Raw genomic sequence first — 24,823 nt, forward strand, 5'->3', positions numbered from 1 at the left:
TTTTTCTGCCCTTCTCATCTACTGTCTGGGATGGTGAGCTGAGGGAAGGCCCCCTCCCCTGCCTGCAGCTCTGTCCGGGGATTTCATGCACTTATTCATTTATGTTACCATCAGCCCCAAGCGTGGGTACTGACGCTCCCCTTTACCAAGAAGGAAGAGGAAACTCAAAGCGGTGAAGAGGTGAAAGCAGTGCCAGGCGACCTGTGAGGGCACACCTGCAGCCAGGGCCCCGCCGTGCCCCAGTGGCACCGAGGGGCCAATGAGCCTACCTGGCACTCTCCCCTCTCCAGAGGCGGGCTTCACAGCCAGGCACTTGTGCCCTGGGGCTCTCGAGGGTGACCTGGGGGCACATCCACATGGATGGCTTTAATTCCAGACCCTCGAATTCCACGTGACTCACTAGAATCCGACAGTCTGAGAATCCATCCGTCACCTGCCAGGTCTTCCCAGCTTTCCCACCGTCACGGAAGAAAGGCTGCTCCCGAGTCCTGGACTCACACATGTGCAGACACTTAACGAGGAACCACTCACGAATGCTGGGCTCCTGAGGGCGCCCCCAAGCGGGCAGGAGGGCAGGTCCAAGAGCTTCAGGAGGAAACAGTGCTGCAGCCGGTGCTCCTTAGTTCATCCAGGCAAAAACTCACATCTTCATCCCTCCATCCATCCATCCACCCGTCCATCTCCTAGAATAAAATTTAGAGACGGAAAGGTCACCATGGGGCCCTGGCTAGCGCTTTATTGGATTTATGGTGGCCTCTGTTGGACGGTTGATCTGATCTGCAGACTGTTTTGATAATGAAGCCTGATTTGCCACTTAGTTTACACAGTAGATTTTTTTTAATAAATTAAACACTCAGTCCAAGGCTTTGATGAAAATATACTGAAAGCACTCTGCAACATACAATTTTCTAGAAATATATACATTTTTGGCAACTAAAGTCACAGTAAAAACCATCAGATGGCAGTTTTAGGACTTGTGAGGGAGAGGTGTGTCTTTTAAATTCTTTAATTCAACAAGTATCGAAGCCCGCTGCACTAGACCACATACAGTATTTTTTCTTTCCTTTTAACTGTTTGTCAGCTCACATCGACTGGGTCAGCAGGACAAAACCAATCTGTGCTACTTTCCAGTCAGAGCAGAGATGAGCCTGCAGACACCCCGGTGCTGTCGGGCTGCTCAGACAACACAGCATTTAACATTTTTCTTTGGCCCCTGTTTGGCGAGTCTCGCTATAGCTCAGGTATCTTATATAGTTAGCTTATTTCTTACAGCCACTGTGACAGATAGGGACCTTTTTAAATGGAGGGATTTGAGGTTTCTAGGAATTAAGGAAAGTATTCACCACAGAACTCTTAAGTAGCAAGATATGGATTCAGATTCCAGGTCTGTCATGTTTCAAAACCCGGCTCTAAACCCCAGACCTCTAAAACCTCTCATCAAGGCAGTTCAGAAATGCTTCCAGCTCGGTGCTTTGTGACGACCTAGAGGGGTGGGATAAGGAAGGTGGGAGGGAGACGCAAGAGGGAGGAGATATGGGGACATATGTATACGTAGAGCTGATTCACATCGTTATCCAGCAGAAACTAACACACCATTGTAAAGCAATTATAATCCAGTAAAGATGTTAAAACAAAAAAAAGAAAAGAAAAGGAAAGGAAAGCAATGCCACCAGACTTCAGGAAATCTCCCAGGACCGTGATCTCTGTCCCCTGCTTAGACGTTGGTTTTCCACAAAAGTTAAACAGAACATAATAATTGTTGGAAACTCTTTCATGAAAATTCAAACCAGTGAAATGGGCTCCCAAGATTTCACCTATATTCCAGAAAGACCACATTCTTGTCTCATAATTTTATCAAAATTCTTCTAAGTTTGCTGGAATCTAGCCTCAAGACAAAGATGCTGACATGACAGTGTATTTTATACGCTTCGCTGTATATTAGGTACCGCCGATGGGGTGCTCCTGACAAGTGAATTAAGGGGGTTTAATTGGAAATTCGAGGCGTGCTATTCTCTCCCGCCGTTCTCTGGGTTTTATAATAGGGTAGTGATCTGCAAACCGCCAACCCTGAAATGGATTGTTTTGCTTACAACTCCACTCACTTCTCAAGGGAAACATGAAATCTCGGTGTTGGAAACAGGAAGTTGCGTAGCACATTTTTCACCCTTCCTATCGCGATTATCCAGAATGAAATCTCTTGATCAAATAGCTCTGGAGGTGCACAGGGGGTAGCTCCCCAGGAAGAGCTGCCCCAGCCTCACATACAGACTCTGGCAGGAGGTACCTTCGTGACACGCAATCAGGTCTGCTCTCTGACACTTTCAGTGTCATATGCAAGTAAAAATGAGACATTTTATTTAATATGTGAGAGAAGACTGCTCCTGTATTAACCGACGCGTTTCCTTTGCACAATGTATTCTCACACTACAGAGAGGCTCAGAGCCATTGCCTGAGGGGCCTTGTGGAGACGCGCCCCCTCTCTCAGCAAGCGCTCGCTCGGCAGAACATTCGAACCGGTAACAGTGGCTTCAAAAAGAGCCTGAGTGCAAGCAAAGCTCGGGAAACCTTAAAAGGCAGCTGCACCTCAGGGTCCGAGAACCGAGGGACATCCTCTGGGCCTCTTAGGAAAATGCGATAACCCTCTCTTCACACGGCTGGTCCTCAACAGAAACTGCAAAACACACCCGGGAAAAGAGAAAGTTTTAAACTGTTCAAATCTGAAAAGCTGAAGAAATATGACATGAAGAACTTGTCCAGAAATCATAACAGAAATTCACTTGGAAAATCTGACGACCATCACAGCCCGAGGATTCAGTTTCCACAAGAGATGTTCTCTGTGCGGTTGGAAGACCAGCAATTTAGAGGAAGGTGTGGCGAATCCTCGTTAAATGATAAACTGCCTCATGATTTAGTTGTTTTACAAGTCAGGATTTTTATGCATTTATCGTGATTATTTTTATGCATTCTTATCTTGAGCTATACCTGAACTTCAACTACGGAAGAATAATTACGTTGGCCACAGCCTTGATGGAGACCTCCCGTGTGCCAGGTTTTTTATATACCCTAACTCAGTCAATCCTAAGCCCTAATTTTGAGAGATTGCCACAAAGACCTGGTCACATATAAAACGTGGGGGAATAGCGGCCTCCACCTGAGAAAGGGTGAACCTCGTTTCATTCCTAGCAGTATTTGTTATTATATCCTTTATGACCTGCTTTCCGGGGTGCATTTGATAAAAAGGAAGACTTTGTTGTTGATGTTCTGGGCCTTGTAAGACGCTGGCAGAGAAGCACCTTGAGGACCTAAGACGCTGATCAGGGGTCATGGACGAGAGAGCCATCACTCTGGTTAAGGTCACCCCCCGTCCCCCTGGGTGACGGTGGGAGCACAGCAGGGGGAAGAGGGAAGACTTGGGCAGGTGCTCAAGACCAGCTTGTCCGTGAGCCTCGCTTCACACCTAAGACAGGTGCATGGGGAGAAACGATTGAGAAGGAAGGATTATTAAAGGGGAAATTAAATTGAGCACAATGACACGCTCCTCCTGCTGCTTTTATGAGGACACATAACGCCGTGGGAGGAATGTGATTCTTCGCAGGAAGATGCTTTACTCTTGAGGATCTTTTTTTTTTTTTTTTTTCCATTTCGCTAAAATCAGCAGCTGAGACTCAGACCCCTAGTCTCTCTTTGCTTTGTCTTCTCGACTCCTGGGAGGCGAGGAACCCTCCGTGGAGGGTCTGCAGCATTCCAGGTTGTCTGGGGCCTTCCGTCCCAGGCGAACTGGACCCCTCTCTCTACAGAGCTGGACAGCGGCCCCCCAAGTTCCCCCAGGTGCCGTGCGAGGGACAGGTGTGGTCGTCCCGTAGCTTCACTTGCCGGGTTTCTGCTCATCCCCTAGGGACGCTCAGCCGTGGGATACCAGTGTCAAACACCAGAAGTATCGGGATCTTTCTGACACTGGCGAGGCCAGGTGGCCAGCAGCCAGCCAGGCGAGCTGGCCTCAAAAACGCCCCTTGTAAACCCTAACAATTGCCCCTGCAGCCCACCCAGGGCCCCGCTGGTGGCTGCACAGCCCCCCTCCCGCAGGACGCGGCCCAGCCAAGCTTCACGCCCTGGCCATTCAGATGGGGGGACCTGTTTATTAGTTAGCTGTAAATATTCAGAGAGCCTCTGCGACCACCCGCCTGAAGTCTGTCACTGCTCCCTCATCCTCCCACAGGGGACAGCTACCTCAGCACCCACCGAGTCGGGTTTTTGGTTACCGGTCTGTTATCAGTTTTCCTACCCAAAATCTAGGCTTGCGGAGGGCAGGGACCCTGTTGGCCTCCTTTTCAGATATGTCAGCAGGCTCCTTCCCAGAGTGATGGGGGAGAAAGAGAGAGGGAGCAAGGCAGAGATGCAGACAGAGACAGGGAATAAACAGAGGAGACAATTCACGGGCTGCACCGCGTAAATCCACGTCCAGGATGAGATGGTTTCGGCTGGAGTCGTGGGGGGGGGGGGCGGTCACACCCTGAGGCTCTGGTTAATCGTCCCAGGGAGACGGAGCCTTTCAGTTTGGGGGGCCTGAGTCCCCCCAGTTGATTTTTTCTGTTTTTAGGTGCCTTAATTGTAAGGAGGGTGGCAGTGGGGATAGAAGACACACAAACTGTGACTCTAGTTTTTAATTCAAGAGTATCCTCTCCCAGCAAATTCGGTTCCAAATCTAGAAAGAGCGACACCGCCAGGTTCTACCTGTAGTGTCCCCAGGTGCAGCGTCTCTAAGCCCCTCCCCTCCGCCCTTTCAGGCGTAGAGAACGATGAGGAGATCAAGCAGCTGGATGAGGAAATCAAGGAGCTGAACGAATCCAACTCCCAGATGGAAGCCGACATGATCAAGCTCCGGACTCAGGTAACAGTTTCTGAGGCCTCAATCGAGCCGCCGCCTGCGCTGACGCCGCGGAGCCGACGGCTGCCGCCATTTCCTGTTTCCTTGCCCGGTTTTCCCTTTACTTATTCACCTTTTTTCTCAGTGTCCTGCTGAGATCATTTCAGTGGCAAAACTTGCTGTGACAGAGGGGCCGCCGGCCGGCTAGTTTTCCCTCTTGTGTTGGTATTTTTAATGACACGTGGTTATGAGTAGACGGTCCCGAGGAGAGCTGCTCCTGCAGCCGGTGAGCTCTTTCCCCCCGGGATGCAAAGGCCCTAAGGTCATCACGCGGTAAACAGGAACAGGGAGCTTGTTCCTTGGGTTCCCGGGGGCCGCTGCTATCCGTGGCCTCACAAGCCTGCCCGGAGGGGAGGGGTGGAGGCTTTATTGAGCACCTACTAGATGCCCCATCCCAGGGGCTTTGGTCCTATAGCCCAGGTGCCCACAGCGGTCCACATGGTAAGTGTCCACAACTTCCGCTGCACCTGACTGCTCAGCCAGGGCCACAGAGCCGTGGGCCCAGCGCACCCAGTTTGCCTCTCCACAGGCCTTCCCCGCCCCGGCTCTGGGAATGGGGAAGCACTGCAGCCACTCACAAGTGAGGCCAGGGGTTCCTGTCCTGTTCGAACCCACGCCCTCTGTGGCCTGGACCTGCCCAACCCCAGCCATCCCCTCGGGGCATCACAGACTTACTGGGATTCTTGCCCATGGGCTTAGGGGGCAAGGACAGGTCCCTGCTGGTCCCCGTCCCCGCGGGCACAGCCTCTCCAGGGAGGGGAGCCCTCCAGCTATGCCCCCACCAGGGTCACCACAGGGACTCCAGGGCTACCCTTTCGTGCCCTCGGGCGGATGTGAGGCTGAGGTTCTCTGCCTGGCCGTTCTGTCCACTTGTTCGGACACCAGCCCACCTGCTGACCACGGCCTCACCTCCGGCTGTGCTGCAGCCAAAGGTGTGCCTGAGACAGGCAAGGGTTTTCCTTACCTTTAATCCAAAACCACAGCGGGAAGGGTGGAGACCGTGCCACTGGGCTTTCTGGTACCCCTCACCTCCAGCCGGGTCAGTGACACCGGGAGGGAGAGGACCGTGCTGCTGCGTTTTGTCCAGCGACTGGAGGTGAAGACAGAGCTCTCCAGGCCGCACACCCTGGCCACACAGGACACATGCATGGCCCCCAGAAGCCCCGTAGCACGGCCGCTGGGATAGTTAGGGAGCGACGGTCACCGCGCCTGATAGCCCCGGAGCCCAAGCCCCAGCTGTCAGAGCCCAACTCTTACCTGTGTTACCTGAGGGCTCCAGTGAGCCTTCAGTGTGAAAATAGCTTCTGATTCTGCTGCTTCAAAGGCACTGAATGGTCAGTCTGACCCGCACCTCTCTCATTTTACAACTGCAGAAACTGAGGGAGACCAGGGTCCTCGCAGGGTCCCAGGTCCAGAGCCTGGACAGAGTTCACGGTCTGTCCATCGAAAATGCTCAGAACTGGGGCCTTCCCTGGTGGTCCAGTAGTTAGGACTCTGCGCTTCCACTGCAGGGGGCAGGGGCTCGATCCCTGGTTGGGGAGCTAAGATCCCACAAGGCGCACAACATGGCCAAAACAATAAAAAAATAAAACAAAATGCTCAGAACAGTATGAAGAATTATATACTTTTTTCATATCATCCAATCAGTGATTGCTAAGCTCTATGTTTGTCTCTTATAAATCTTATCTTTATCCTGAGCCAGGTCTAGCTTTCGTATAAACACGCACACACCATCCTAGCGACCTCCTCCCTGCACTGCAGGAAACGAGATGTCCCTCAGACACGTAGTCGGAGGACATGCTGCCAGTGGCAGGGAGGGGAGGAAGGTCCCCATCCCCAGGCGGAGGACCCTGAGCGAGGGCCGGGGGCACAGAACCAGCCGCGTGCCCCGCCCTCCCCCTGGCTGTGAGCGGGGAAACCCTACCTGAGACATCGGAGTTTAGAGCTTATGAAGCAGAGATTCAGGTGACTGGGGGCAGCCGGTGGTTACAGCGTGAAGGCGCTAAGGCTGTGAGCTCGGTGCACGTCTGGCAACTCTGTCTTGTTTCTACGCATCCCCTGTAATGCTGACCTGCGGCTGCCAAGCTACACAGGTGCGGGGGACCCACAGAGCCTGGCACACGCTCTGTGGCTGCCAGGAGCCCCCGTACCCGTGTAACCAGCCTTGACTACAGCATCCAAGCTGCCTATTCGCTTCCACGACTGTGTCCCTGCAGCCCACGCAGATGGGGGCAGCTCTCCTGCCTGGCCGTGTAGTAAGTGCTGGTTGTCTGGTGGCAGGTGGAGGCCAGAAGGTGCCACGGCAACTGTTAAATTCTCTCTGGAATATTAGAGGAAGGAAGAGCTGCCCAGGAAGCCACGGTAGACCTTTATCCGATGGAGGGATGCAGAGATGTCATACATGCCGGTAGAGACACCTGCCTCGACCCTAAGGAGAGGGCAGTGACGTGCCTCACAAATAAATCAATATTTCAAGACTTATCTGTGCAGAATTAAGTTCAGGCTAAAAAGAAGATGTATTAGTCGCCACAGTGCATAAGATACTAATCCAGATAAAGAATCCCATCACGCCAGCGGAAAGGCCAGGGCGGGACAAGGACACAGTCCTCATGTGATCCCCTATGCACAAGGACAAGCAGAACTTTTTAAAAAATTGAGTGAAAGTCGACACAGCCCAGGAGCCAAGCCCACGCTAACGCGTGAATCCCCTTTCAGAAAGACAAGCCCTTAGAGTCCAGTTGCCATGTGCTCAAGTGTGATGACAACGCACACAAGACAACGACCCTGAAAACGACCTATGCTTCACGTGGAAACCTCTTGATTTAAGCAGAGAGGTTCTTCCTCTGCCTCGGGAGCTGAGGCCGCTCCCTGTGGGAGCGGGCGCTTGCTCCCCAGGCCGGCTCGTGTTACATGTCCCACGCATCTGTGCGTTTCAGATCACCACCATGGAGAGCAGCCTGAAGACCATCGAAGAGGAGAACAAAGTGATCGAGCAGCAGAACGAGTCCCTCCTCCACGAACTCGCCAACCTGAGCCAGTCCCTGATCCACAGTCTCGCCAACATCCAGCTCCCGCACATGGTAAGTGACTGACCGCGCAGAGCAGCCACCGGAGGCCTCGTGCGGTGCGCATCCCAGAGTAGATGTCTTTTTCTTTTCTATTTTCACCGTTCTTCGAACTTTGGATATTTGCGGTTACCTCCCCCAAACCATAACGTTAATTGCTAGAGACTCTGGTGGGGCTGAACCAGTAGATCCCCTAAGATTAAGTCTCTCTGAAAAGGCCTTTTAACTATGATAAGGACAGTGGCGTTATGCTATGATACTATTTTATGCTGATGTGAATATCCTATTTAGAAAGTAAAAGTTGCATATGAACTACTATTTAATATCTCGTAGGATCCAATCAATGAACAAAATTTTGATGCATACGTGACTACTTTGACGGACATGTATACAAATCAAGATCGTTATCAGAGCCCAGAAAATAAAGCTCTACTGGAAAATATAAAGCAGGCTGTGAGAGGAATTCAGGTCTGAACAGCTGCTGTAGTGATGGAATCTTGCTTAAAAAAAGGATGCCTCTTGTTTTTTGCTGCTGTAATTTACCAGAAAGTGTTATATATTTATTTCTGTTTGAAACAGTGTTATGCTTACAAGACTTCATAATGATTTCATGTCTTGCTTTAAAGATAGTACCTACAGAATAGTTTTGGAATACATTCACATTTTTGTACGTTTTCATATAAGCTGACATAGTGTGATATGCCATGTAATGTTTATAGCTGCTAATGTATGCACATTTGAGGGTATATATATTTCTGAAGAGGTAAGCCGATCAAAATAAATAGAGTGTAAATTCTTTTTAATGCTTTAGTGATTAAATGTTTTAGTATTTTGAACTGAAATGGACAAAAAACAAAAACAGCTTTGAATGATCATTTGGTGGTCCTGCAGCCACTCTTTAGGTGTTATCATTTTGCCTCACGTTGGAGGATTTTACGGAATTTAAGAAAAACATTTCGTGTGCATATTGTTTCATAGCAAGAATTGGTTGCAGAAAACAAATGCTTTATTTTTGAACAATGCTTGGAAATATTATGTGATTTTTTTGTTTGTTTGTTTTAGGAGGATGGTGTATGGTGGGGCAATAAATGAGGTTTTTTGCATTCCAAGGAAATGGCATATGGATTAAGTGTAAGAAATGAGATAAGTAACTTATTGTAAGACAGCACCAAGCCATGGAAACTTGGCAGAAGATTCAAAGCAGCTTAAACAGCACTTTTTAAACTAACTCCTGAGCATTAATTACATGGTGTGACTATGGGACCTTCAGTTAAGACAGGGGCCTATTAGAGGTGGATGACCCGAAGACTTCCTCTTCCATTCTCAGTACCCTTTGGAACAAACTTCTTTTACCTCCCCGAGAGTTCCGTGCCCCTCTGAACTGTCTAACAGAATCTGTGTGTTTTCATTTACGCTCAAAAGATCATTTAAGACTATTTACTTCCCCTTCCACCTTAAACAGAATTATTCTTGCAGTTGTTGTTGCTGTTATGATGTCACGTACGGGGTTGAAGGCCCATGATTTGTGAGTCCTCGAGCGACTGGGCTGATCTGTCTGCTGGCCTGCGTGGGCCAGCAGCTCCGAGAAGTGCCCTCACCCCACGCTGACTTTGAATAAGCCCGGGTCCTATTCAGAGTCAGGACGAGTGTGCTCCACTGTCCCGTCCCGTCCGCTGGAGACCAGTTGACCATAGAACGTTTGCGTAGCCTTGTTTGATCTGTCATGACCTTCTCTAAGAATGAATGCAATCAGATGTTGAGAATAACTAAATATACTTCAGCACTTTTTTGCTTTACACTAGATCATCTTAGACTCATTTGCACCCTGGAGATTGATTGTTTTACCCGACGACTGCACTACGTGTTGCATAGGACCACTTTCCACGGCTGCGCTCTCCCCTGCTCGCTCGTCCCTGGGACGACGTGTGTCGTGTTTTCCGATTGCCGTTGACTTGATTTACATGTAATAGCATTCTTCCTTCCATGTCTTGATGTTATGCAGGAAGTACAAAAGTACTTAAAATTTTGTTATGAAAAAAAAAAAAGATGGGTTTTGTAAAAATAAAAAAAAAATATTTTTAGCAGAACAGGACTTACAGGGTCATTGCCCCCACACGTGCCAGTCGACTATTTGCACTTACCTTGTCCTATATATCCGTACGGAGGTGTGCAATTCCCGTGTCAGTAGCCTCGTGACACTGACCCTGGAGGAATCTGAGGAGGCCTCCCGGCTGACCCGATGATGCTAAGGGAGATTACAGGGACCTCACAGCAAATACTCTGATACAATACTCAACCTCGGTATATATATATATATGTATAAATATATGTACATCCCAGCGGCACTTTAGACTGCTCACTGTACAAAAGCTTACAGTTTTCCAGGAGGACTTTAATAATTAGCTGGGAAAAGATTACGTCATGACTTGGGCTCTGCAGCCCCTTCTCTGGAGAGCCCTTTTTCTGTTGTGTGATTAGTTGTAGCTGCCCTGCTCAGAATTGCCTTTTTGAGAACTGAAGCCAGGTGCTCTGCGTCACCTGCGGCCATATGTCCCATCCAGGGCCCCGGCCTCCTTGCGGGGGGGCCCCCGTTGTTCATATCGGCACATGCATCTCCCCGCCCCGTCGTGTCTGCAGCTTCTTGGCCAATATAGTGATGCTTTTGGTAGAGTAATAGGTAGTGTCAGTTTGGGATTCTAATTGTTCTCACCTATGTACAATGGAAAGGGGTTTTAAGCACAAGTCTGCTGCTCATCTAACATTGGTACATAATATCAGATCAAAAGTTACCCGTGACTATTATATAAGGACCACAACAGTGTCACATATTAGAATGCTGACCTTTCACATGGAACTATTGTGAGTCATCAGAGTTTATTTATTATAACTTACTGTTCATATTCACTTCTAAGTTAATTTAAGTAATCATTTATTAAGACAGAATTTTGTATAGATATTTATCGTGCTCTCTGTGGAACTGAAGTTTGATTTATTTTTGTACTACACGGCATGGGTTTGTTGACACTTTAATTTTGCTATAAATGTGTGGAATCACAAGTTGCAGTGATATTCATTTTTAAATTGTGAACTTTGTACAAATTTTGTCATGCTGGATGTTAACACATCTTACTCTAAATAAAAAAGGTGTTACCACATTTGTGGCACGATGGGTCTCTAACCGGGTGTGCATCTTCACTGGAGTCCGGAAGTGCCTGCTGTCTGGGGCCCCCAGCGGGACCCCCGGGAACGTTTCTCCCCAACGCCGGATGCTTTCACTGTAACGTTTTCGGAGGTTTCGTTCTCTACTCCGAGGCCCCTGAGAGCAGATGCGAGCAGCTCAGGAGGCGCCTGCGCGGAGCCTGTCTGGAAGCCACTCTGCCACACCAGCCGTCACCCCGCTCTCTCCCCCAAGGTCACGTCACACGCAGGTGTCTCCCCAGAACAGGGACGTCCTCACTGCCACAGTTATCCCTCTAGATATGACATCGTCATTACGTAACACGCATCCGCGTCCCAAAGTTCCCACTTGAGCCAAGAACGTCCTTTACGGGTTTTTCCAGATCTGGTGTCACGAGGGCTCACAGGCTGCTTCCAGTTACCACGTCCCCACCCGCGGTCCCTTCACTCCCCTGCCTTCCCGGGTCTGCAGGACACAGAGGTTTGAGAGGTGTCCAGGTGGTCAGCTTTGTCTGATGGTTCAGTTCCAAGGAAGACGGTGTGTCTTTCTCAGCACCTCCCATCTGGGGTTCCGGGGGCCACTCGCCCTGTGATTGGTCCCCTGGGAGCATCGTCACCATTGTTCCTTCCACACCATCAGCAAGGATCACCCACAACCCTTAAATTAGCCTCCAAATATGATTTAACAACGATGAGTTACCCAGCTGCCCATCACCTTCGTTAGTAAAAGTAACCCTCTAAAACTCCAAAAACACTCACCTGTACTAGACACAGTCCCGCAAAATATAAAATTTGAGGAAGAGACCCGCCATACTCTTTGTTAAATCCAAAACAGAGTCCCCGTGGCGTCTCCTGCTGATTCAAGGCCATCTGAGCCCCTCTTCCCAGCGAGCATTGTTGATATTTTATACCTAACAGCTTGGTCAGCTGCATCAGGGCTGACAGAGGGGGAGGGTGGAGGGATGCCTTCAGGACCCTGCCACCTCTGTCTCTCCATACCTTGGGGTGCACCTCTGTGAAAAGCCCCGTCTTCAGGATCAAACGCAGTTAAAGCAGATGGTGGTGCGTCAAGGAGCTGCTGGCAGTGACTGAAATCTTTCAACTTGATTGTCGAAAGCCGTTTTGCCCTTGCCTGAGAATTGGTATAAACATCTTGGAAAGCAGTTGAACAATAATATCAAAGATCTCATAAAATTCAGATTTTTGACCCAGTAATTCCAGAAGTCCCCCTAAAAACACCAAAGCAACTGTAAATGCATTGAAATAAAGTCCTATTTCAGAGGGAGGTTTGAGTAGCTGATGACAAATGCACCGTACGGAACACTATGGTGTTCCTAGAAACGCTGGTTATAAAGACTCAGTGATAAGATGCTTGTGATAAAGCCAGTGAGCAGTACAGAAAACACGCTAAGGAGCAGCTGAGTGGCAGCAAGTTTGGGCCAGGTCCACCTGTGTTAGTGACTGAGAGACCCACGATTCTCGTGGTCCAGCCATCCCCCAAGCCTGTGGAAGGGGGATCTGTCCAGTTCCGTCCTCGGTCTCCTCCGGGAAGCCCCGTCACCGGGAAGGAAAGTGATGCCCCTCTTCCTCGGGAGGTAGCCTCTCCAGGAACAGGAGAAGCCTTTACTGACGGCCAGAGCATCTCAGCTCCCCGAAGGCCTAAGTCCCTGCACCGTTAATCTGGGGCCATTTCTGCTGCGGGAGACCTGGGTGCACTCAGGGCTCCCACGAGTAGAGCTCTCCCTCCACAGCCTGAGCTCCAGTCCGTGTGGACTCCCCAGCAATGCAGAGCAAAGCAGGAGATCCTTGGGCCTTAAGCACTTTAAAATATGCATCAAGAAAAACAAACTTTATTCACTGTCTTTTTTCTTTTGCATTTACACCGCCTTAGATCCAGAAGTTTATTCACCAAAACCATCACACAGATTCTCTCCATGTGATCAGATTACGAGCCTTGCTCATTTCCTTCTCTATAGGGTTCCGTTTTCCCCAGTTTTCTTGAGGTGTGATCGACATAATCAGATCTAAGCATCATCATCGAGGAGGGTCATGTGACCCCTTATAAAATCAAGAAAAAATGCCATCTTTAAGGAATTCTCTAGGTGATGCTGGGAGAACACTGCTCTTTATGGCTGAGCAGGTACTGCTCCCGATGGGGAGGTCTGGTCGATGCCTAATGCAGATACACAGTGCGCAGTCAGGGGAGAGAGGAGGCCAAAAGGTAGAGAACATTTGTTAGGTTTAAATCTTTCTTGTCTTGCCATAAAATATGAATTTTATTCCACATTAATATTCACAGGTGTTACTGCTCCCTTGGAGCTGTATCTGCCGGTACTGACCCCCAAAGCACCTCCCTGAAAGCTTGCTTTTGGACTCTCTCTGCTTTCCATCCGGTTCCCCGTTGCTGTGACCGGATTGGTTGACTACACTAGAAGCAGCCAGACCTCCGGCTTCCTCGTTCCCATCTTGAGCGTTAGGAGAGCTGGAAGTCTCTGCAGTTCACTTGCTTTGTGAATTAACATCTTATCATTTGCTGTATTGCCAAAAATTTTTCCGGGAGCCCAATGAAGTGTTGATTCGAAAATGTTCCTAAATACTTTAGGCTTATCTGATGCAAAGCATGAAAGATTAGCTCATGGTCACATTTTTAAAGTTCTTTTATTCCTGCAGAATAAGGGGAGGATCCTTTTCGCTTTCCAGAATGAGAAAGTCTTTCTGGATGTCTGGATTTGAATCTTATCTGTCTCATTCTCTGATACGTGAAAGGGTTTGGTGTCTCAGCCCCACCAGAAGCTGCCTCTCCTCCAATCTCTGGTCCTTCCTCTGGCAGCTGTCCTCCATGTGTTACCAAATTGATTTGTATGGACCCTGCTCAGGCCGCAGCCAGGCTCCCTGCCTTAGCAGGAGAGGGTTCTTTTTCCCTTCAGGATGGAGAGGCAAAACCAAAGTTGAGATCAACACAGCACAAGCTCTATATGGAGAAGAGGAACTAAATTCACAGATAAGCTTCTCACCCACCTGGCCAGAGAAATTTACTTTAACCAATAAAGACAAAGGGAAGCGGAGTGAGGCTGATGGGGCGGTGCGTGCATTAGTCTACGGGGGAAGAGGTGGGGCTTCCCCCACACACAAGGGAGCGGGGTGCCATCCCCTTTTTATCGTTTTCTGGTCCTGTCTGTCTAATCGTGTCCCACCCTGTAGGTGTGTCATTTATATGCGAATGTAGTAAAATCAGTGTATAAGGAGACTGGGGCTCTGTTGGAGGTCAGACTCCTCGCCATCTGGGCCCTTGTTCTGAGACAGGAAGGGGGCAGGGCACAACCTTTAAAAGAATGACAGCCACTGAGGACACGACATGAACTGATTAGAAACAACTAGGTCCGAGACGTGGACCTTGAGCCTCAGTATAGGCTCATTGCAACATACCAGCTAAATGACACACCCCTAGGTGCCATGACAGTTCTGAGACTGACCATAAAAGGCCAAAAAGTGGGCGGTGGCCCAGTTCCTGGAAATCCCCGCCCCTTCTCCAAAATAGCTGGAATATCCCTCCCACTCATTAGCCTATGAAATTACCCAGCCCATAAAAACTAACCACCCCATATTTGGGGGCCTCTCGCTTTCTGAGATGGACTGCATTCTATCATGGAATGTGTATCTCTCTAAGGAAACTTGCTTTCACTTTACAATGGCTGCTCTTGAATTCTTTCCTGCACAAAGCCAAGGACCCTCACCTGGCGGCCGTGCCCGGGAGACCCAGGACGTGACCTGGAACATGACCATCCTCTCACACCCCACTCTTTTCTGCAACAGTTCCATCTGCTTTTTTTCTCTCTCTCTCATTTGTTTGTAGCTTCCTTTCTTGTCTCTGGACGCTTTAACTTAAAGATTTACGATCACCCCATCTAAAGGCGGGGGTTGACGGGCTTTGAGCAAAGGTCTGGAGCAGCTCCAGAAGCACAGCTCTCGTTCTCAGCATCTCACCTCCCTGGTACAAAGCTATGTTCGTGGCGCTGTGAATGAAAAACGTTGCTGCCGTATCAGTAAACAAAGGACGCTGCAGCCATCCTGCCACTCAGGCTGCCCCGAAGGTGAGACCTGAGAGGACTCAGGATGGAGGCAAAACGGGCTGCAGCCACCCTTGCGGGGCCCCCTGCGGGGACTCGGGTTGGGAAGGCACAGGACACTGGCCCCAGGCAGCGGACGTGCGGATCAAAGGGATGATTTCAGTGAGCCTGGACTCTTGCATCTTCCCATACGTAGAAAAGTGCTAAATTCCTTAACTTGAGATGTCTGGTTTTCTTTAATGAACAGTCATCTTTGATGTTCCGACTGCCTGGACTTTGTGGCAAAAACCCCTGTAGATCCTGGCTCCCCCCTGACCTCTTGTGAGCGGTCCCTCAGAGCTCTCTGAGAGGCTGTGTCCTGGGCTTAAGTCCTCAGCAAGTCCACCCAATAAACCATAATTCCTAGAAGGCCGTTTGTCTCCATCCTGAGTTCCCTCAAGGTCCACCATAAGGGCATGGGGTAGCTTTAGTGGCTGGATGGCTGTAGCATCCCTTGTTCACTAATATGGCAGTGACATTTTTCATTGATAAGGGAAATCTCCATTTGTAAGGGGGTCTCCTCTCTGAGCTTGGGGAGAAGGATGATCCCAAATCCCCAGAGACCCTCATCCACTGGGAAGTCCTGACTTAAATCTGCATGGCAACCTTATCTGTTTGCCGTTCTGGGTCCCCTTCCCATAACTGGCCTCCACAGGCTTCTTCCTCAGATTTAGCTGAAGATAGCAGTTAAACCTGAGTTCTAAACCACCTCTTTGAGATGCTCACTTCCCTGGGTGTCGCCCCTGAGTACAGTAGGCACACCCTTGGATAAACTTTTGATTTTTTTTCTCTTGTTCATTAGTCTTTTATCACTAGGCCCCCAGCCAAGAACACAGGAGTAAAACCAAGCAGGACCCTGTGGGGCCCTGCCGGGTACAAAAGCCTCTCCGTGTGCCCCAGTTCTTTGTAGTGTGCCAGGGAAGAACAAAATCTGACTCCATGTTGGATCTGTTTCTTTGACTTTAACCTTTGCTTCTCGTTGCTTTTGTTATTATAATCATACATAATGACCTCCCTTGGAGAACCCTGACCCTCTGCCTGAATGTTAAACTAAAGTGCCTTTGTTCAGCTCACAGGGAAACACCCTGACCCTGCCCACCTGTGAATGGCTGCAGAAAAGAAGAAATTAACCCATCCCCTCCCTGAGGCTGGCCAAGCCAGGAGATATTTTACAAGACTTGCGGCCTTTTTACTTTACATTCTCACCTCCTCCCCCTCTCTGTTCTATCAAAGAAACTGGCATCCAGCCCCCGATAAGATGGTACTCTAAGACATTAATCTGCCATCTTCTCCGACGCCCAGCTTTCTGAATAAAGTCACTATTCCTTGCCTCGACACCTCATCCCCTGGTTTATTGGCCTGTTGTGTGGCCAGCAGAGCGAGCTTGGACTCGGTAACAATAGGAAAAAGGCTTCAGCCTCCCAGACCTTCCCTTTGTTCCAAAGGGTAGATTCCAAAGGTTACTAATCCAGGAAGGGAGGGGATGCAGAAACACCGGAAAGGCAGTCAACAAACAATAGTGCAGCCTTGGGGCAGTGTCCTGGTTCCTCCACAGGGAATATACATAACAGTACCTCTGAGTTCTTCTGCAGGAATTAAGGCCTCCACCCGGATGGAGGAGGGTAACTTCAGGCAGAGCGCAAGATTCCTGGAGGCCCACCTGCTACCTCACCACCAGCGAGTCAGAAGAAAGTCACACAGCCTGCAGTCCTCACCCCGAATTCTGCCTATAAAAACGCTTTCCCGAAAACCACTGGGGAGTCTGGGGTTTTTGAGCACAAGCCACCCGTTCCCCTTGCGTGGTCCTGCAATAAACCTTTTTCTCTGCTCCAAACTCCGACGTTTCAGTTTTGTTTGGCCTCACTGTGTGTCAGGCACACGAACCTGCAACAGAAGGGCAGAGGGAGAATTGTCCTAAGAACAGGCCGTGTCTTGGGACCCTGAAATAGTCAGGGTCAACAGCAGTCTGAAGGGGAGCCTAGGAAAGCGATAGTTAGAGCGAAGCCAGAGAAATTCTACTCCAGCCCTGGCTCTTCACAGCAGGTGATGACCCTGCTGAGCCCTGTTAAGAGTTTTCTCAAAAAGACCCGAAGGCCAACTGACAGGCTGGCTTCCAGCCCCACTCAGGGCTCTTTGCGTGCCTGGGCCTGGGTCCCCTCGGCACCAGCTCTCCAGCGGGAGCTCTCCGTCCACCCCTCCCCGTGCAGCCACACTGGCATCCCTTCTGGAACATTCCTCAAGTGACCAGCAGGGTGGAGTGTGATGCTTTCCACCCAGAGATCGGGCTTCCACTCAGTGTAGGTGAGGCGGTGGAGGCTGCACTTGCCCCCCTGGATGTGCCAGTGACGCTGGGCAGAGCCCTCTGGAGTCTGTGCTGTGATAGCTCCAGGGTCAGGGGAACACGAGGTAGAACCAGAGGCTTAATTCTCCCTGTGGAAGACAGCGACTTCCCGTTTCCCTTTTCTTTCGGAAATCTTTCTCGGGCCTTTTCAGATGTGTGTACATCTTCCTAATGGCTAAAGTAAGCCTCTGCCCTCCTGGCAGTTCCCCCAGGACCTGAGAGCATCTCTCTGACTGTGACCCTCTGGGCCCAGGCCTACTGTCCAGACCCCTGGGAGGAGATGGGCCTATGGTCTCCAGACTCCAGACTGCAGTGGGTTGTACGCAGCCAGCCACACAGAGCTGAGGTTTCCCCGGCTTTGTGGCCTCTGAGCAGGTTGCCTGTGATGCCATCGTGTCCTGGCTCAAAGCCGGGGAGGGAGTAAAGCCAGGCCCTCTGCCCTTCTGGCCTTGATGGCCAGTCTGTGAAGTGAACGGACCGCAGGCGGGTTATAGCAGGAGGAGAGGCACAGACGTCGGTTAACTTTTAATATAACGTGAACGGGGCACCACAGGATAAGCATGAATGAGACGTGAGAGTTTATGCATGTCTTCGTTGAGGAGGGGAGAGGATGCAGGCCTCCGAGGGGAGAGCTTTAAGAAAAGATGATCTTAGGAGGTGGGATGGGGGGTGATGGTTTGTGACTGTTCGTCTGTGTGTGGGGTCACTGCCCCGTCTCCAGTCCTGTGACAGGAGTCATCCTGGGCGGTGAAACCCTTGGGGAGGGGACCCAAGATACTGTGGCTCCTGTCAGAGGACCTGCCTAAGCAGGTGAAGGGGGGCAGACCGTGACACCCCAAAATGCGCCACCTCGGCATGTGGGTTATCTTGGGCTGAAGGCAGCCAGGACCCAGCAGGCTCGTCTGCAGCCGACCTCGGCCCACTTCTGAGCATCCCTGGCTCAGCCCTGGGCAGTGGGGATGTGCCGCCAGGCAGGGTGCTCACCCGGGCCTGGTGCCGGCTGGGCTGCGGTGGGCGGGGTCTCATGGTGGACGGGAGGCCGCGGGCCGCAGGGCGCCGGGACCCACAGAGGCCACCCTGTGGCCTGCTCAGGGCCGAGCCCCAGCCCTACCGGATGGTACCTCCTTCCACTTCAGCTCCCAAAGGGGTGGTCAGAGAACCAGGTCTGAGCTCACTCGCGGCTGTGTTGATTTCGGTCTAAAACAGCTCTAAGCAGGGGCATTTAGTCACCTGCCTTCTTCTCAGAACTTAAATATAAAAAAAGAGGCTCTAGCTGACCTAACGGGAAGCAGTATAACCCGCTGATCGAAGCTGCAAGATAAAGTGGATGCAGGAAAGGGTGCGTGTGGGGTTACAACTAAACACTGGGGCGTCTGTCAACAGGAACGGCTTTAACTTGGGAAAAGCTGATCTTAGACCCATTTGGCTGAGAAGTTGTCTCCGAGTTCATGACAATAAAATGAAACCATGTCCTCACGGCTGTGCTTTCATCCCTGGGATGGAGGTTTCAGACAGTCGTGAAAGGAGGAAGGGGAAACCAGCATTACCGACGTCCTTATCTGGAGGTAGGGCACGGAGCACGAGTGTGCAGGCCACTGCGTCTGCCTGTGGTCCTTACAGCCAGCTCTGCATTCTAGAGTTTCAAGTTTATCTGGCTGAATAAAGGTCTGGGCCCTTCCCTTCCGCCAGCCAGGAGCAGCCTAGGTGAGCAGGACCCCAGGCCACAGGGTCAGGGCTCATCACCACCCCTGCTTGCTGTCTCTGTCCCCCTGAACCCAAGTCCCGCCCCGAGCTCGGGATGTGACCTTCTCTGGAAATGTGGCTGCTGCAGACGTAGTCAGAGTCAGGAGGACGGCATTACTAAGGTGGCCCTGAGCCAGCGCGTCCTCATAAGGAGAGGGAAACACCGGGTGAGGACAAGTTTGGGGGAAGGTCTTGTGGCGACGGGACCGGGGCCGGGCTGGCAGTCTGCAGCCCTCCTGGCAAAGCCGGAGAGAGGCTGGGACGGATGTTCCCTCTGAGCCTCCAGAAGGAACCTTGGCCTCTGGAACTGTGGGAGGACAGGTTTCTGCTAGTCAGCGGCACCCGAGTGTGATGCTTTGTGGCAGCAGCCCCAAAACGGGCTCTTGGAGTTACACCCAGGTCAGCCGGGGGCCCTGCTCCCCTGGGCTGCCAGCGAGTGGGCAGGCGTAGGGCAGGGAGATGCAGGAAGAGGCCCTTGGGACTGGGGGGAGGGGGGCTGTCTCAGGCACAGCCAGGTTCTCAGGGGTGACTCACCGTCTGGGAATGGCCCCTAGGCCTCCAGACTGGGGGCCACCCAGACCCGGAAAGCCTCCCCAGCATGGAGAACACTCACCCTGGCGTGGCTGACGGCTCCCAGGCAGGCACCCCCGACAGCCCTCACTCAGTCCTCACGACAGCCTGCGTTTCGAGTAGGAACTGGTCTTCTCCTGTTACAGACGGGAAACCGAGGCCCAGAGAGGGCGAGAAAGTCGCCAGGAGTCACAGAGCTGCCTCCCAGCTTGCCTTGTTCCAAACCCCACGTTCTTTTCCTCATAACTCCTCGAAGAGGCAAATGGGGAGACAGACCGGTAGACAGGAGCAACGTCACTCTAGAAGAAGCAGCAGGAAACGCGGACCGTCCTGTCCTTGGGGGACCCCCTGGCACTACGGAGGAGACGCAGGTGTCCTCTCAGCAGAGCCTGATGCACAAGGGGCTCTCGGGGTGAGGACAGCTACCGAGCAGGGGAGACACTGGCCACGATCGCCTGAGGCCCAGGAAGCCCTGCAGTCTGAGGGCTGACTTGTGTCTGCAGCTGCAGGCGGCTTCAGGAGGGGCGGAGTGCCCAGCATCTCCAGGAGCACGGCCCCCGTAGCCCTCGCAGCCCTAGCAGGCCTCCGGAGAAGGTCGGCAGCCACTGGGGGGTGGGGGGGCATGCAGGGGCCCAGTGACATCTGGGGGGGTCCCCAACCCCGTCCAGTGCAGTAGGTGAGGCTCACAGGTCAGGCAGCTTCCTGTCCCCTCCCCTCCCTCCCTCCCTGGATGAGTGACAGGTCCTCGGACATGTTACTCTCTCTGCTGAGCATCGGTGTTTTCATTTGCAAAATGAGGATAGTAACACCTCCTCAGGAATGTCTCAAGGCTCAGGTGTCTGTGCACCTTGGTGTGAGCAGGCCCTGCCTCGGAGCCTGTGTTCAGACACTGGGAGGACGGATCTCATGTCCCCACGTCTGCCTGATCCACTGGAGAGCTCAGCGATACTGTTCACAGAAAACAGACGATGGCGGTAATCTTGGCTCCTTTGTCTGCACATCTGAACAACTAGAGCTTGTCAACCAGCACAATCACACCTGAAAGGGCTGTTTGCTGTAGGACAGATAACAGGATTGCGGGCAGACAATGAGGTATGGAGAGTGGTCATCAGAGAGAAATGGGAAGAGTCACCAGGGCCTTGGGCAACAGAAAACTTGAGTGGCTTTGATGTCTGCACGCGATTCCCCAGGAAGGTTGAGCTCCTGGAGGTGTGAGGCCTCCGTGGGCCTCTAGAGGGCAGATGCAGGAGATGCTGCACAAAAGGTGCGGGAAGCACACTCAGCTCCAAGTAAGAGCTTCGTTACTAAAACATGAATTCCTTCCGGCCTGAGCGCCAGTCATTGCACTGGCCACTGCTGCCACACCTCCATCCAGAGTTCTGCAGACGGCTGTGTACCCGACACACATGTTCAGGGAGACAGCACCACGGATGGATGGAGGGATGGATGGAAGGGTGGTGGGTGGATGGATGGGTGGATAGAGGGATGGAGGGATGGAGGGATGGAAGGAAAGATGGAAGGAAGGAAGGGACGGAGGGAGGGAGGGAGGGAGGGAGGGGAGGTGGGAAGGATGGAAGGAGGAAAGGTGGGAGGAGGGAGGGATAGATGGATTCTAAGGAAGTGTCTCACGCACTTGTGGGCACTGGCAGGTCCTACATTTTACAGGCAGGTCAGGAGATTAGAAACTCAGGCAGGAGTGGATGCTGAGATCTTGCAATAGAACTTCTTCTCCAGGAAGCCTCAGTTTCTACTCTAAAGAACTTAAACTGAGTGGATGAGGCTCACCCACATTATGGAGGGAACTCCTCTTTGTCCAAGTTCACCAATGTCAATCTCATCTACAAAATACCTTCAGCACAACACCTGGATTAGTGGTTGATCAAATCACGAGGTGTGACAGCCCAGCAGGCCGGACACATAAAATTAGCCGCAGCTGGTGCTGAACTGAAAAGACAGGCTGAGACTGTGTGCTGCTCAGGATGCCTGCACCTGGGGTGGCAGAGGTCGAGAAATTTGATCTTTACCCACTTATACTGGAGAGGTCCAGAGACATTCGGATGGGGGGGTGGGCAGGGTCAAAGCAGTGGCACCTTCTCTGCCTGCTGCAGGGAGCATGGACCTGGTAGACCGGTGTGGGGTGGCGTCTTGGCGGTGGTCCAGGGCGATGGGCAGGGCCAGGACCGTCGGCGGTTATAAGAGGGAAAATGGAGGAACAGAAATCGACTGAGCCACAAGGAACAACCGGAATCCACAGGGTTTCTCAACTCCCTACGTGTGGGTGAGCACCAAACAGGCCACTTCTGGGTTGGAGGGTCTGAGAAAGCAGTTTGGAGGATCACATCAGCGATCCAGAAGAAACCAGACATCTTTCAGGGAAAGTAAGGCTTTGGGTTCCTGCATTTAAGTTTGAAATTCCTGTGGGGCGAGCAGGCAGCACTTGTAAAGGAGTGTGGAGGCCTGGGGGGATTTGTGACTGGTTAGCACGGGACCCCTGGCTGGCGTGGTCCGGGTCGCTGGAGGACTGGGAAGGCTTCTCCCTATGGTAACAGGGATGACAGCGTCCGTGACAAACGTGCAGCGTCTGGAGGGGCCTGAGCCAGACCGCAGCTCAGCTGCCCGCAGATGCAGACGCGGGGCACCGTGTAGGTACAGGAGTTTACTGACACAGCAGCAGGAAAGCGCCCTGTCACCCCAGTCCTGCCGCAGCATACCTGAGGTAGAACGCCCCGCTGGTCACACGACAGTGTGGAGGTCAGGACAGACCCAGGCTTCTCTCTGACGCTGGGACTTGGTGATCATGTGTCTTTGGACACAGGACAGCCTGGACTTCCTCAACTGTTACACGCAGAGCCTGGATCCTGGAGAGTGGTGTCAGAATGGGGCTGCAGACAGACAGAAGAACGTGGGACTGCCTCCTCTCCTTCCCACCGACCCCTGCGTCTTCTGGTGGCCCCAGGCAAGGCCCCCTTGGGGGAGGCCCGGTGGGGTTCTTCCGGGTGTGGCTACAAAAGAGGAAACTAAAGGACACTGAGTGTCCACCTGGCCGAGCCCTGCGCCCAGGCCTCTACGCAAACGTCTTCTGCGCTCCCAACAGTGGCCTGGCGGCAGCAGTGCCCAACCTGGGTGCTTAACAGGCCTCACGGGCTCCAACCCCTGGCTCCGATCCTGCTGCAGGGGGTGTTTGTACAAGTCAGACAGAGACAGAGAGACAGGCGGAGGGGTGGGGGCGAGAGAGAGAGAGAGAGAGAGAGAGAGAGAGAGAGAGAGAGAGAGAGGGAGGGAGGGAGGGAGGGAGGGAGGCTGAGAGACAGAGAGAGGGCTCCAGCAAGCGCTTGGAATCCTGACTGCAGCTTGCTAAGCACTGCGAACGTGTGTTATAAAACAACCTCCACCCCTACTGCACACATGTGGAAACGGCGGCTAGGCGAGGCGGAGCAACTTGGCCGAGGCCTCCGGTCGTGGGCGCAGACCTGGGACTGGAACCCGGGGGCCCAACCTGAGCTCCGCACCCGGGGCAGCGCCGCGGCCCGACGCCCGGCAGGAGGTCCTCGCCCCGCCCCGGCCCTTGGGGAGGAGGGGGCGGGCGGGGAGGAGCCGCGCGCATGTGCACAGCTGGCGCCCCCCGCCCCCCGCGCGCAGCTGGGACGTGGGCCGCAGCCGGCGGCGCTGAACACGCCGGGAACTCGCGGTCGGTCGCAGAGTTCGAGCGTCCCGTGCGCCGTGGGCCATGGCCGTGCGCGACGCGCGCCCCGCGCGCCCCTGCTTGCTGGCGCTCGTGCTGTGCTCGTGCTGGGGGGCACTGGCCGCGGTCGCCCCCAAGCCGGGCAACGGGTGTCCGAGCCGCTGCCTGTGCTTCCGCACCACGGTGCGCTGCATGCATCTGCTGCTGGAGGCCGTGCCCGCCGTGGCGCCGCAGACCTCCATCCTGTGAGTCCGGCGGGGCGCGGGGGACCTGGGCGCGCGGGGCGGCCGGGTCCCGGGGGCCGGGGGGAGGGTCGTGCGGCGGCGCCTTTGTCCTCCGTGGCCGGGAGGGGGGCGGACCTGAGCTCAGCGCGCGCCGCCTCCGGAGCCGCCTTTGTTCGGAGCTCGGCATCCCCGAGGGACGGAAAAGTTGTCGGCAGCCGCCGGGGAAAGCCCTCCGCCCTGCCCGGCCCGGTCCTGCTGGCTCCCCTCCTCCGCTCGCCTTCCTCCCCCTCCCGCCCCTCTCCGGCCCCCTCTTCTGCTGTGGGGCCCGGCTTCCCCCTCCTCCGGCTTCCTCTCCTCCCCCTTCCTTTCCCCTCCCTCTCTTCCCCCCTCCTTCTACTCGGCGGTTCCCGCTCCCCGTTTTCCCCTCCTCCCCGAGCGCGGCACCCCTGTCCCGGCTCTGGGGCGGGGAGGGGCCCTCCGTGGCGCACCCTCCGTGACCTCACGTCCCCGCATCTGCCGGGGCGCCGAGAGCCTCCTGCCCGGGCTGTCCCGGGACCCGTGGGGCGCACCGTTCTCTGGGGCTTTCTCTGCGCCGTGAGCTAGCCTGGCCGAGTTCCGGGAGGCGCCGCGGTGCGGGTCCCCGAGTTGCGGGGCAGCGCGGGCGGTCCGGGGGTGGATACAGTCGGGGTCCAAGCGGGTTTGCTCCCCGGGCACGTCCCCGCCCTCATCTCCAGCCGGGGCGCGCCCAGGTGGTGCCATCGGAGACCCGGCGCTCCGGTTGGCAGGACGTATCGCGCCCTCGCCGGCCGACCCCCGCCCTCCCTAGAGGATCCCGGCCCCGGGTGCCGCCGAGTGCAGCAGGCCTATTTGGCTGCGCCTCTGATTAGGAATTTTCAAAATCTGTAAAGGCAGCCTGCGTTTCAGGCGCTGACCGTATTCAGCGTCCTACAGCTGCCCTTCTGAACGCCAAAAATAGTTTCCACTTTTCTTG

General features: G+C 53.2%; 2 protein-coding genes across 18 annotated transcripts in view; both read left to right on the top strand.

The window, feature by feature from the left end:
• The window catches only part of MYT1L (myelin transcription factor 1 like), a 136,822-nt gene extending 128,154 nt beyond the window's left edge, over positions 1-8,668 (top strand). For 2 of the 5 annotated variants that reach the window (XM_089894188.1, XM_089894189.1), the window contains exons 19-21: positions 4,785-4,888; positions 7,861-8,004; positions 8,323-8,668. In XM_089894188.1, the coding sequence (XP_089750314.1) occupies positions 4,785-4,888; positions 7,861-8,004; positions 8,323-8,463 (389 nt within the window). In that variant the 3' untranslated portion in view covers positions 8,464-8,668. Of the gene's footprint in view, positions 1-4,784; positions 4,895-7,860; positions 8,187-8,322 lie in introns of those variants that run through there. The other 3 variants (XM_022561451.2, XM_089894191.1, XM_089894190.1) reach the window with 3 other exon arrangements.
• A 14,545-nt stretch (positions 8,669-23,213) lies between these two features.
• Positions 23,214-24,823, top strand: part of PXDN (peroxidasin) — a 72,180-nt gene continuing 70,570 nt past the window's right edge. For 11 of the 13 annotated variants that reach the window (XR_016387427.1, XM_022561435.3, XM_030760365.2 and 8 more), the window contains exon 1: positions 23,214-23,853. Coding sequence is in view for 12 of the 13 variants with exons in the window: in XM_022561435.3 (XP_022417143.2) it covers positions 23,654-23,853 (200 nt within the window). In the remaining variant the exon portion in view is untranslated. The remainder of the gene's footprint in view (positions 23,854-24,823) is intronic. The other 2 variants (XM_089894183.1, XM_089894187.1) reach the window with 1 other exon arrangement.

Source organism: Delphinapterus leucas, chromosome 13, assembly GCF_059928025.1.
Source record: "Delphinapterus leucas isolate spDelLeu-1000000601 "Yukka" chromosome 13, BTC_Dleu_Yukka2, whole genome shotgun sequence".
In the NCBI taxonomy this organism is placed as follows: Eukaryota; Metazoa; Chordata; class Mammalia; order Artiodactyla; family Monodontidae; genus Delphinapterus; species Delphinapterus leucas.